The 13,647-nt window shown below is 46.1% G+C and overlaps 2 protein-coding genes across 6 annotated transcripts in view; both read left to right on the forward strand.

Annotated features, from left to right (window-relative positions):
* PKM (pyruvate kinase M1/2) overlaps window positions 1-1,097 on the forward strand; it is a 29,639-nt gene extending 28,542 nt beyond the window's left edge. For all 3 annotated transcript variants that reach the window (XM_059658184.1, XM_059658191.1, XM_059658164.1), the window contains one exon: window positions 358-1,097. In XM_059658184.1, coding sequence (XP_059514167.1) covers window positions 358-464 — 107 coding nt within the window. In that variant the 3' untranslated portion in view covers window positions 465-1,097. The remainder of the gene's footprint in view (window positions 1-357) is intronic.
* A 428-nt stretch (window positions 1,098-1,525) lies between these two features.
* Window positions 1,526-13,647, forward strand: part of GRAMD2A (GRAM domain containing 2A) — a 47,430-nt gene continuing 35,308 nt past the window's right edge. For all 3 annotated transcript variants that reach the window (XM_059658218.1, XM_059658248.1, XM_059658238.1), the window contains exon 1: window positions 1,526-2,942. In XM_059658218.1, coding sequence (XP_059514201.1) covers window positions 2,902-2,942 — 41 coding nt within the window. In that variant the 5' untranslated portion in view covers window positions 1,526-2,901. The remainder of the gene's footprint in view (window positions 2,943-13,647) is intronic.

Below are 13,647 nucleotides of genomic sequence, written 5' to 3' on the forward strand. Positions count from 1 at the left end.
CACTGTGGGGTGGCACACACACAGATTATGTACTGATGTGGCCTTTGTCCCAGTGTAAATGTAGGGTGCCACTGAATGAGAGGAAGCAGCTAGCTCTAACCTTGAGCAAGGGTCTCCATCCTCCAGTGTATAAAATGAGTGATGTCCAAAGGTCCCTGCCAAGTCTGCCATCGGAGTGATAGGGAAATCTCAGGACTGCCCTCATCCCTTTTACCTGGCTTTGAATCTGGGGCCACCTTGTGGTGTAAAGAAGTAATAGTCAGCCAGCCCTGCTTGCTATCTGGCTGTGGGGCAGTGTCCCAAGTTCATACCTGCCTGACTTGGCATTTACTCACCCACATGCCTTCTCTTCTTCAGGCAAGGCCCGAGGCTTCTTCAAGAAGGGCGATGTGGTCATCGTGCTGACCGGGTGGCGTCCTGGCTCTGGCTTCACCAACACCATGCGTGTAGTGCCTGTGCCGTGATGGGCCCCAGAGCCCCTCCTCCAGCCCCTGTCCCCTCCCCTTCCCCAATCCACCCCTTAGGCCAGCGATGCTTGCAGTGCTCACTTGGGGCTGTAGTATGGCACCGATGGGCTGGGGCTCCAGGGAAGAAGATTAAGGCCTCTGTAAAGCATGGCGATTTCTAAGACCCTGCTCAAGTGAGGTGTAGTCCAGAGCCAGGCTGTCCATCTTACAGCCCTACCCAAGCAAGGGAGGCAGGGGTGCAGGACTGGAGGCTCCGAAGCTGAACATAGAGGGCAATCGCTCCTGCTTCTCTGTGCACTCCATTCAGTTCCTGTAGAAATGGACACTCGGAGAACTCCCAAGCCTGGCCTGGGTCAGAAGATAGCCGGCTAGAGAGGGCAGTGGTTCCAGTGTCAGCAGACTGTCTGGCCCTGGCCTTCACTTGCTTCTCCAATCCCCTCAGCCTCCCCCACTCCCATCTTGTGCACTGTGCACCTCTGTTCCTCACTCCACTCAGCTGTCGCTGCAGACAAACTCCATCCTCCACCTTGATTATCCCCACTACTGCAGCCGCCTCTAAGCCTGTTGCTATAGAGCCTACCTGTATGTCAATAAACAGCAGCTGAAGCATTTGTTGCCTCTTTTCTGAAAGGGTTGGTGGTGATCTCTGCCCTCTGAGAAGGGCGAAAGGGCATGAGCCTCAAGGCTCCTGCTGGGGACTCCCAAACAGCTCAGGCCGCCTGCCATACTGTCCATCCCCAAGTGCAGATTTGCACAGTGAGTTGGATTAGAAGGTGAACCGTTAGTAGCCGACTTGCATAGGTTGCCCCCTTTAGGTGGCTGTGTAAAAGCTCCTGAAGCCGCCCTGGCTGGTGTGGTTCAGTTGGTTGGAGTGTTGTGTGCACCAAAGTGTCATGGGCTTGATTCTGGTCAGGGCACATACCCAGGTTTTGGTATCCATCCCTGGTTGGGAAGCAAGTAATGTTTCTCTCTAAAACAGTTCTCAACCTGTGGGTCGCGACCCCTTTGTGGGGGGTCAAACGACCCTTTCACAGGGGTCGCCTAAGACCATCGGAAAACACATATATAATTACACATTGTTTTTGTGATTAATCACTATGCTTTAATTATGTTCAATTTGTAACAATGAAATTGGGGGTCGCCACAACATGAGGAACTGTATTAAAGGGTCGCAGCGTTAGGAAGGTTGAGAACCACTGCTCTAAAATCAGTACCCAAAACTGCAGCTGGGGAAGTTTTTTTTTTTAATCCTCACCCAAGGATATGTCTTTATTGATTTTTAGAGAGAGGAGAGATGAGAGAGAAACTGATCAGTTGCCTCCCCTACAACCTGGTTATGTGCCCTGACGATCAAACCTGTGACCCTTTGGTGCAAGCAAGGGACAATGCTCCAACCAACTGAGCCACGGCCAGGGCTGCAGCTGGGGAAATGATAATGGCTTGTTTGAGTCAGATTGGAAGGCAGTGACCAGGGCCCTTTCCTCCTGTTCTGGTGGGTAAACTGAGTGGAGTAGTCCTTGCCCTGCCCGCCCCTTAGGCCTTCATGCAGTAGAGGCCCCTGATGGGAGCTGTAGGACGAGACCTGGCTCCTGAGACAGCATCTGCTCCAAAGTTCCCAGAACAGTTTCAAACCTGGGCTCTGTTAGTGCCCCTTGCATCTTCCTATGCCCTCCCTCCGTGGTACAGCTGGGTGAAGGAGGTGGGGAGAAGAGGTTTGGGAATGGGACCAAATCCACTTGCACCTTTCCCAGTCTCCTGACCACTCCCAAGGACTAAGCTCTACCTGGTGGGGGTAGGAGGGAAGGGGCCTGCAGGCCAAAAAGGTTGGGGGAACCTGAATTTGAGCCGGTTCTCAAGGCCCAGTTCTTTGTCACCCCCATTGACACCACCAAGCCCCACTCTTCATTTCCTGGCCGTCTTCAGTCCTCCCCAGACTTATCCAAAAGTCTTTGCCTGGCCACAGTGAAGTTTCCAGCTCTGGGCAAGGTGCATGGCAGCATTTCGCTCACAGTTTGACTTGTTCCACCATTACCTCTAGTATTCCCCACTCAGGCCCTCAGTAATCCGGTGTGGAGAAAAATGGAAAGCTGCCCTGGAGTTCAGTGCCGGGAGGGTTTATTTAGGGAGGGCTGGAATTGGTTGCTGCAGAGCTCCGCGAAGAGACCCGGAAAGATGAAGAGGAAGAACGTGCAGGGGCCCCAGGCCCTTGCAGTGCAAGGCTGGAGGAGCAGACCCTGAAAGGGGCGTGGAGATCTGTGAGGCGTTTGGGCCCCACCTTGAGTCTGGAGAGGGTGAAGGACCTGCCAATGGGCAGGGCCCGTCCCGTGCGGGCAACCAATGGGCAGGAGGAGGTGGGCCCTCCCGGCTGCGAGGACGAGGACCGGCTGGTGGCAGTCCGGCCGCTGGGTCTCCCGCGCTGGCCGGAGGCGCATCTATGACTGCTCTGAGCAGGGGCGAGACAGTGGCGGCTGGCAGGTAAGGGACTGCAGCCCGCCTGCCTGGTTCAGGCGAGGGGCGGGACGGGGCCCGACGCGCCTGGGTGCCTTCTGCCCGGAGGGCAGGCACTTCCCGCCCGCCGAAATGCAGGCTCAGCTCCAGAGCTGCGCTTCTCAGGTTGCGGGGTGTTTGCGGCTAGGCACGTTGTCCCGGCTGCTGTGCTCCGCGCGAGGGGTCCGGGCGTGGGGATGAGGACGTCCGGGCAGCGGAGGGCACCCTTCTTGGGACATCTCCGTAGCCCACCACCACCACCACCCTCTGCCATCATCCCTGTTCGTTCGTTCGTTCATTCATTCATTCATTCATTCATTCATTCATTCATTCATTCATTCCCCAGCCCTATCGACCCCCAGCCCTGACTGCTCCCCACCCAAAGGCTGATGCTTCCCTGCTGGCCCGGGGTGGGGTTTTCAGCCTTTCTGCCCTCCCAGCTGAGTGTGCAGTTATGTCTGGCCGCGGCTGCCCAGGAGACAGTGTGGAGCTGTCCTGGCACGAGTGGGCCACCCCCGTGCATCAGGCCCGTCCTGGTCGGGCGGGCTGGGGCTGGTCTTTCAGCCTCGAGATTTGATCCAAAGTCGCCCTGGGAGGAAGGAAATTCTTGCACCTGGGGAAGGGGCAGAGAGGCAGGGCAGGTGGAAGGTGGTGTTTAATGTGACATCAAGAATTGTGGCCTCTGCCCCTGAGGTCTTGGGGCTTTTGGCGGGGGTGCGGGGTGGGGGGAGTGGAGAAGTGGGGATATTTGGTGAAGAAAGATCCAGTGGGTGAGGCTGTGAAGTCCTGCCCCTGCTGTAAGTTCCCAGATGCCACAGTCTGAGCTCTGGAGGGCAGCCTGCCCCCTAGTCAGCCAGCACTGGGGCAGGTGACATGCCTCCTCCACAGTCCTCAGATCACATTGGCTGGAGTCCAGTCCAGTCCATGTTGGCAGGCACACTCAGGTGTGAGGCTGCAGTTTGACAGGACCAGTAAAGCAGTGAGCAATTCTAGAGCAAATGGGCAGTCTAGAGGGTGAACCTGAAAGAGGCTGGCACTGAGCTTCCAGGAGTTTCTGCTCGGGGCAAATCAAAATTCTCCTTCCTGCTTTGAAGAATGTTTTGAATAGCCTCGAGGGGACAGCCCAGGCCCTATCTATGTCTTGATGTTACTGGTTGCTTTCAAATTTAAAAAAAATTTTTTTTAGCTCAGGCAAGTCCTCAAAGCCTTAGTGCAGACCAGAAAGACCTGTGTGCCAGTTTATCCACCTAGGATGCCCCCCAAGGTTGAGGTTGCCAGTACTCAAGGTGGCTTTATGCCAGCCAGCCTCCCTGAAGCTCTTCACTGACCTGCTTGGGTGGCTCCACCCAGGCCTTAACCTGGTTAAGTTGTGGCTATGGCCCTTGAATGCCACATACCATATTTATCAGACCAACATGAAGAGCCTCATTCAGGGAATCAGAAGTGAGTTCTCAGCCTAATACTGTTCCTATTTTGCTGTGACTTGAAAACAAGTCAGGTTTTCTCTTTGGGCCTGCTTTGCCCATTTACAACTCCAGCTGGCTCTGAAGTCTAGCTTCTTTCAGAGCAAAGACTTCCAGAGTTGTAGAGAGAGAGAGGTGAGTAGAGGGTGTCTCCTCTACCCATTAGGTAAGGCAATTGAACTGTAGGTCCCCTAAAGCCCTTCTCCATTCAGTCATTCTGCTACCTAGCATGTTTCCCCTTTATTTCCGAAGGCATTTCATTTCTTTTTATTTACAATTTCTTCTTCACTGTAACTACTTAGGGAAAGCCCATGAATTTGAGAACAGTGCAGCATTCCGCTTTGGTGCCCAGTGTCTGAGTCCAGACACCAGAAAATCATTTGTTTTTCCTTTCTGAGAAGTGAAAATCATTCTTTGGCATGAAGTCCATCTTGACCACTATGCTGCTATTCACCCTGGATGCAATTCACCTGGGCTGCAGGGCATCAGTTTGTCACCACCTGTTCTCTATCACCAACCTTTGAAGCTTTGATGAATTTCCAACCTGTTTACTAATGTAGGAAAGGAAAGGGGATGGGGGAGAGCAGAAGCCTCTGGCATGGAAATTCCTGTGTAATTCAGAAGGAATTGTCTCCCCAAAGAGGATGTGCCTACTCAGCACAGATGACAGGAGGAAGGGGTTGTTTTCCATAATATAAACCTTTCATTTCTTCTTTTTTGTTTTTGTTGCAATGTATTTGTTGAAGAAATAGGATTATTTGTCCTATACCATTTCCCAGTTTCCTGGTGTTGTTTAAAATATTCCCCTGACTCTTTTTTTCCCCCCAATATATTTTAATTGATTTTTTTACAGAGAGGAAGGGAGAGGGATAGAGAGTTAGAAACATCGATGAGAGAGAAACATCGATCAGCTGCCTCCTGCACACTCCCCACTGGGGATGTGTCTGCAACCAAGGTACATGCCCTTGACCGGAATCGAACCTGGGACTCTTCAGTCCGCAGGCCGACGCTCTATCCACTGAGCCAAACCGGTTAGGGCTCCCCTGACTCTTGTATTTCCTATAAATAGTCGGTCTAGATGTTGCTCAGTTTCAAAAGGTATTGAGCATTTGAGGAAGAACATTAGGAAGCACATCTGGTTATTTCTCTTTGGAGGATGTCAGCAGGCATTGATGATCATTTTATTTAAACCCGTTATTTCATTAGGGATTGTAGAATGGTATTGCTCTAATTCTATCACTCTTTCATCATTTATTGGCTTGAATCTTCCCATAAAAAGAAATGTTTCCTCTTTCAACTATTTGTTTACCCTGAGGTATAGCTAGTACTAGAAAGACAGAATTAAAAACGTAATTCTTTCTTTTTATTTACAATAAGTTTATTGCTAGCTGAGTATTTACTTTTTTTAAGTAACAGTTTTGGAGTTTATATTTTAAATCCATTTTGTTGCTGATCAAATTAAAGTTGTATTTCCTATCATTTTGGTAGTCTTAGGTACATTAAAAATCTAATAAAAGTGAAATGCTCTCTTTCCAGATGCATACCTCTTTGTTCAGATATAACAATTTTGCCCAAAATTTCAGGAGTTCCCAGGCCCACCCTGAAACTCTTGCCTGGACTCTGGGGTCTCTTAGACTGTCAACTGTGGTCCATAAAGATGGAGGACTGGAAATAACCAGTTGGCTCCCTGTAAAAGCAGCAGTAGGAAAGCTATCGGGTCTTCCAATATCACTCAGGAGAAGAGAGGTTATAAGTGGTTATAGCCCAGACTCTGCAGTGGTCGCACCAACAGTGGAAATCTAATTTTATCAAGGAAGGAACATGGTGACAAAGGTTTGTTCCTTGATGAAAGACCACTAGATAGAGTTAGGCTTATTTGAGTGTTGGAAAGAACTTTCTAGTAATCAGGGCTACAGTGATATACATGATGAATGATATTCACATGTAGGCACATACTTTGAAACTTCTTGCCCTGGCCAGCTTGGCTCAGTGGATGGAGCGTCAGCCTGTGGACTGAGGGGTCCCAGGTTCGATTCCAGTTGAGGGCACATGTCTGGGTTGTGGGCTTGATCCCCAGTAGGGGGTGTGCAGGAGGCAGCCGATCAATGATTCTCTCTCATCATTGATGTTTCTATCTCTCTTTCCTTCTCCCTTCCTCTCTGAAATCAATAAAGAAATATATTAAAATAAATAAATAAATAAATAAATAAATAAATAAATAAATAAATAAGGAACTTCTTGTGCCCAATTAGATCGCCACCATTTTTCCACCCACATGAATATTTATTTAGTTCCTTTATATGGATAACAGTGAACAACTTCTTTCTTTTCCTTTAAGTCTTTCGCAGATGTAGTCACTGTGACATAACAATAGGAAAAGCATGCGCTTTCAGAAAGAGTTGGACACAAATCCTTGCTCCAGAAATGAATGCTGAGACACTACTGGGTCTGAGCCTCCCTTTCTTCATCTATCATCACATCTGGTTCATTTAAAGGTTCTCAGGTGGTGTAATAGGCTGGTCACCAAAAGTTAGTTTCCCTTCAGTGCCTCCAGCTTTGAGAATCTGAGACCCAGACTCTCTGATAATTTAGCCCCAGCTCTAAGAAAAGCTTAGCATGTTTACTTTTTCAAGGTGCAAAGTTCATTTTTAATACACTTTTTATTTTCAAATAATTGTAGATTTACAAGCAATTATATAAAATAATACAGAGATCTCATGTATCTTTCACTCAGTTTCTCCCAATGGTAACATCCTACATGACAGCAGCACAATAACAATCAGAAAAATTAACATTGATATAACGCATCAACCTTGTTCAGTTTACACCAGGTTTCCACGCACTGGTGTGTGTGTGTGTGTGTGTGTGTGTGTGTGTGTGTGTTTAGTTTTGTAGTTTTATTACATGTGAAGATTTGGCAAAGTTTATTTATTTTTTAAATCTATTTTTATTGATTTCAGAGAGGAAGGGGGAGAGAGAGAGAGAGAGAGAGAGAGAGAAACATCAATGATGAGAAAGAATCATTGATTGGCTGCCTTGAGCCTACAACACAGGCATGTGCCCTGACGGGAAATTGAACTGTGACCTCCTGGTTCATAACTCAACCACTGAGCCATGCTGGCCAGGCTCAAAGTTTATTTTTAAAATCAATGTCATTTTTTTTTTTTTTTTGATTCTGAGGGTTTCCATGTAGGAAGAATGAGGTTTTAGGAATTTGGAATTTTAGAGGTATCTATTAGTTAATATTGCTGTGCTGTAGGAATAAGTTTTTATGTTGTTGTTTGTTTTGCTATATCCTCCTTCTTCCTTTGAATTCTTAGCTACAAGTGAGATTGTTTGTTGTGATCATAAAAATCAAGCAGAGCCATAACTGGTTTGGCTCAGTGGATAGAGCGTCGGCCTGTGGACTGAAAGGTCCCAGGTTCGATTCCAGTCAAGGGCATGTACCTTGGTTGCAGGCACATCCCCAGTGGGAGGTGTGCAGGAGGCAGCTGATCGATGTTTCCTTCTCGTCAGTGTTTCTGACTCTCTATCCCTCTCCCTTCCTCTCTGTAAAAAATCAATAAAATATATTTTTTAAAAAAATCAAGCAGAGTATATGGAAAAGTCTAAAGAAGAAAATTAAAAAAATATCTAAAATCCCAATTCATGAAGAAAAATATTGTTAGAATTTTATGAGCATCCTTCCTACATCTATTATATTATACATGCTGTTCTATATAATGCTTTTTCTTTTTTTTTCTTTTTTTAAATATTTTATTGATTTTTTACAGAGAGGAAGGGAGAGAGATAGAGAGTTAGAAACATCAATGAGAGAGAAACAGCTGCCTCCTGCACATCTCCCACTGGGGATGTGCCCACAACCCAGGTACATGCCCTTGACCGGAATCGAACCTGGGACCCCTCAGTCCGCAAGCCGACGCTCTATCCATTGAGCCAAACCGGTTTCGGCAATATATAATGCTTTTTCAATGTTATGTAATGCTATCTGTCCATGTTAATAGACTGTTTTTAATAAATGTTTTAATAAATAACTTGATACATATTATTTTAATAGTTACAAAGCCATCTATTCTATGAATAAATCATAATTTTTATGCCTTATTCTTTCTCTTCTAACTATACTTCGTGAACATTCTTGTGCATTTAAATGGGTCCAGTTATTTTCTAACAATAAATTGTTAGAAATGGAATTTATGATCTGAGGTTATCTACATATAAAATGTATCTACTCTTCTCACACTGCCCTAAACACGACAGTATGTGAGACTGTCCATTCACCAACATGCTGATCAACAGTAGGCATTATTGGAGTTGGTGCATATAGAGACTGGCAACAGTAGCTAGATCCTAACAAACAGCTGCCATTTCCAACCACTTCCTTTGAGCCATGCATGTAAGTGTTTAATGTCAATCAACTCATTTCAGTCCTCACAACAACCCAGAGTCCCATCTCACAAGTGAGGCCATTAAGGCACAGAGGACAGGAGGAGCTTACCTAAGGTCATGGTAAGAAGTAGTAGTGTCAGGGATTCCAAAATGGCTGTGGGGTAAGTGGAAACTACACTGATGCTCTCCCAGTACCAAACTGGAAATACAACTAAATTACAGAAGACCCACTCTGAAAAATCAACTGGGGACTAGCTAGACAGAACCCTGATAAGCAAGGGTGGAAAGTGGAGACCACACAGAGACTGGTAGGAAGTGCAGAGGTGTGCAAGGGCTGACGGGGCTCCCACAGAAAACATCTGGAGTCCTGAAGGGATATCTCAGTGGTGACGGGTTCCCACTGAGAATTCTGGGGTCTAAACTGCAAACTGGGCTCCCCAGCCCAGAGAACCAGAACTGAGAAAAGTGCACACAGAACATCTGGCTGTGAAAAGCAGCAGGGTTGCTATCAGCCAGCAAGAGATGGCTGGAAATGCAGGAACCCTCTTAAAGGGCCAATACACAAAATTTCATGTGTAGCCACTCACCTTGGAGGCCAACAGAGGGAGGGCAGAGTGAACTGGAGTGGTGTGAGGACAGTTCAGGGTGGGGGGCTCTGGGTTGGAGCTCAGAGGGCAGTCACCCTGGTTTCCTGTGCTGATTTATTCCTTCACGTGTGGAGACCATCTTTCTCCCATGGACCTTTCTAATCCAGGCAGTTTTGCCTGGGGGGAAGGCAGTTGTCCCACCCTGTTGGAAAAATCCCTCACCCTACCCTGTGGTCGATAGCCTGAGGTTAATCAAGGCTGATAACAATCAGACTGCAGGAAGAGGAGGATCTCTGGAGGCGTTGAGTTTTTGCCTGATCTCCTTCTGGGCATGGGGCCAGGGAAAGCAGACCCTGGTGTGCATATTGGTCCTTTCCAAAGGCACCCAGTTCCAGCAGAGGGAGCCACAAGCTGTGTATTGCTGATAGTTCCAAACAGTACTCAGGGCCAGTCACAGTGTCTGACATTGTCTGGCACTACAGACTGGAAGTCATGGCAGATCTACCTACAGACATAAACCCAAATAGGCAGACAAACAAACAAACAAATAAAAACAAGCTTGAAATGAAAGAACAAGAGAATTCCCCAGAATAAGAGCTAAATGAAATGGAGATAAGAAATTTATCAGACATAGAGTTTAGAATAATGATGGTAAAGATGCCCAACAGCATGAAAAAAAGATATAGTAACTATAAAGAATGACATGGCACTAATAAAGAACACAGTGGAAGGAATACATAGCAGATTAGGCAAAACCAAGGATTGGATCAGTGAATTAAAAGACAGAGTAGAAAAAAATCACTCAATCAGAGAACCAAAAACAAAACAGGAGGACAGCTTAAGGAAGCTGTCCTCATTTAACAAGTGTGCCAGAAGGGGAAGACAGTGAGTAGGCAATAGAGAACATGTTTAAAGAAATAATGGCAGAAAACTTCCTTAACCTGGTGAAGGAGGCACAGAGAGTCCCAAACAAGAAAAACCCAAACAGGCCCACACCCAGACACATCATAATTAAAATGCCAAAAATTAAAGACAAAGAGAGAATCTCAAAGGCAGCAATGGAAAAGCAATGTGCTACCTACAAAGGAGCTCCCATAATGCGGTTAGCTGATTTCTCATCAGAATCTCTACAAGTCAGAAGGGAATGGCATGAAGTATTCAAGGTAATGAAAAGCAAGGATTTGAAACCATGATCACTATATCCAGCAATGTTATCATTCAAAATAGATAGTGAAATAAAGAGATTCCCAGACCAAAAAATAAAAAAGGCTAAAGGAGTTTATCACCACTAAATCAGCACTGCAAGAAATGCTAAAGGGACTGCTACAGAAAGAAGAAATATATATATAGAGAAACATAGGTATAAAGAATTAAAATGGTGCCCGGCCATCATGGCTCAGTGGTTGAGTGTCAACCTATTAAACAGAAGGTTACGGTTCGATTCCCGGTCAGGGCATATGCCTGGATTGCAGGATTGATCCCCAATGTGGGGCATGCAGGAGGCAACTGATCAATGATTCTCCATCATCATTGATGTTTCTATCTCTCTCTTCCTCTCCTTTCCTTTCTGAAATCAATAAACAAATATTTTTTAAAGAGAATTAAAATGGCAATAAATAAGTACCTATCAATAGTAACCTTAAATGTAAATGGATTAAATGCTCCAATCAAAAGACATAGGGTAGCTGAATGGATACAAAAACATGACCCAATTATATGCTATTTACAAGAGACCCAGTTCAGACTAAAAAACTCACACAGGATGAGCATGAAGGGATGGAAAAAATTTTCCATGCAAATGGAAAGGAAATAAAAGCTGGGGTAGAAATACTCATATCTGACAAAATAGACTTCAAAATGAAGGCCATCACAGGAAACAACACAGGTCACTACATCATACTGAAGGGATAAATTCAGCAAGAGGATATAACCCTGGTAAACAATGTGCCCAGTAGATAGATAGATATATATAAGCAAGGATTTGAAACCATGATCACTATATTCAGCAATGTTATCATTCAAAAAAAAAATATATATATAACTTCTAGAGGACTTTAAGGGAGAGATCGACAGCAATACAGTCATAGTAGGGGACTTTTAATACCCTGCTGACTTCACTGGATAGATCTTCCAGACAAAAAATTAACAAGAAAACAGAGACTCTAAATGATACACTGAATCAGATGGATTTAACTGACATTTATAGAACATTTCACCCCAAAGCTGCAGAATATACATTCTTCTCAAATGCCCATGGGTCATTCTCAAAGATAGACCACATATTAGGACATAAAACAAGTCTCTACAAGTTCAAGAAGATTAAAATCATATCAAGCATCTTCTCAGTTCACAATAGAATGAAATTAGAAATCAACTACAGTAAAAACACTCAAAAACATTCAAACACCTGAAGGCTAAATAGCACGTTGTTAAACAACTAGAGGCCTAATGCATGAAATTCTTGCAAGAATAGGCCTTCCCCAGGCTTCTGGCACCGGCTTCCCTCTGGCACCGAGACCCGGGCTTCTCTTGCAGGCCTCGGCTTTGTCTGGAAGGTTGTCTGGAAGGACGTCTGGTCTAATTAGCATATGTGAAATGGAGTTGTTGGGTCAAAGTATTTGCATTTCATAAGGCATTGATATATGGCAGAAAGGTTAACTTAGCTTTCACTCTCATTGTGAGGTATAAAGAATGCTTATTTTCTACATTCTTGGTAATGTTGAGTACTATAATTTTTAAATGTTTATGAACAAGATAATTAAGAGAGAGATTTCTTTTGTGACTGGCCTGTTCATATTCTTAATCACTTTTCTATTAGTTTACCTTTTCCTTTTGCCTTGGATGAACTCATTAAATATTAAAAAGTACCAATTCATTATTTGATGTACAAAGGTTTTTAATTTTTATGTGATTCTGAGTTTCATATTTTTATGTGTTCTGGGTTTTATATTTTGCTTAAACATTTCCTGATATTTTAATAATTTCCTCCATTTTATTTTAGTATTTTATTAATTTAGAAAATATTTGGATTTTTAATCTACCTTGAATTTATTTTGTGACTGATGTTTGGTAGCCAATTGTCCCAATACCATTTATTGGACAATCCATTCTTCTCTTACTTATTTGAAATACGTTCTTAATTATATACCCACTAGAGGCCTGGTGCACAAAAGTTCGTGCACTCAGGGGGCGGGGGGGGGGGGGTCCCTCAGCCCGGCCTATCGCCTCTTGGAGTCTGGGACCCTTCAGAGGATGTCCACCTGCTGGTTTAGGCCCGCTTCCTGGGGGATCAGGCCCAAGCTGGCAGTCAGACATCTCTCTGGCAGCCCAGCAGCACTCAGGGGATGTCCACTTACCAACAGGGAGCAGACCTAAGCTGCAGTCGGACATCCTTAGTGCTGCTGAGGAGGCAGGAGAGGCTCCCGCCACCACAGCTGTGCTGGCAGCCGTCAGCCTGGCTTGTGGCTGAGCAGAGCTCCCCTTGTGGGAGCACACTGTCCACCAGGGGGCAGCTCCTGCATTGAGCATCTGCCCCCTGGTGGTCAGGGTGTGTCATAGTGACCAGTCATTCCCAGTCGTTCTGCAGTTAGGGTCAATTTGCATATTACCCTTTTATTATATAGGATAGAGGCCTGGTGCACGGGTGGGGGCTGGCTGGTTTGCCCTGAAGGGTGTCCTAGAATCAGGGTGGGGGTCCTGCTGGGATGCCTGGCCAGCCTGGGTGAGGGGCTGATGGCTGTTTTCAAGCTGCCCAAACCCCCTTCAGGGTGGGGGTCCCCACTGGGGTGCCTGGCCAGCCTGGGTGAGGGGCTGAGGGCTGTTTTCAGGCTGCCCAAACCCCTTTCAGGGTGGGGGTCCCCACAGGGGTTCCTGGCCAGCCTGGGTGAGGGGCTGATGGCTGTTTTCAGACTGACCAGGCCCCTGGGCAACCAAAGCTCCCAGCCTTTCCTTTTTTTATTTTTTGTTTTTATTTGCTCCAGCTCCATGGCCACGGAGACTGGAAGCAGGTATCTGGGGTTTATTTACCTTCAATAATTGAAACTTTGTTGCCTTGAGAGGAGGCAGCAGCCTGCCTTGAAGCTTGGCTTCTTCCATTGCCAGTGCAACCAAGCCTCCTGCTCACTTGAGCTCCGTGGCCATGGCAGCTGGAAGCAGGTATCGGGGGTTTATGGCCGGGGCAACCAAGCCTCCTGCTTGCTGCAGCTCTGTGCCTGCCGGCCGCCATCTTGGTTGGGTTAATATAGTTGCTCTGAT

The sequence above is a fragment of the Myotis daubentonii genome, chromosome 1, assembly GCF_963259705.1.
Source record: "Myotis daubentonii chromosome 1, mMyoDau2.1, whole genome shotgun sequence".
Classification (NCBI taxonomy): Eukaryota; Metazoa; Chordata; class Mammalia; order Chiroptera; family Vespertilionidae; genus Myotis; species Myotis daubentonii.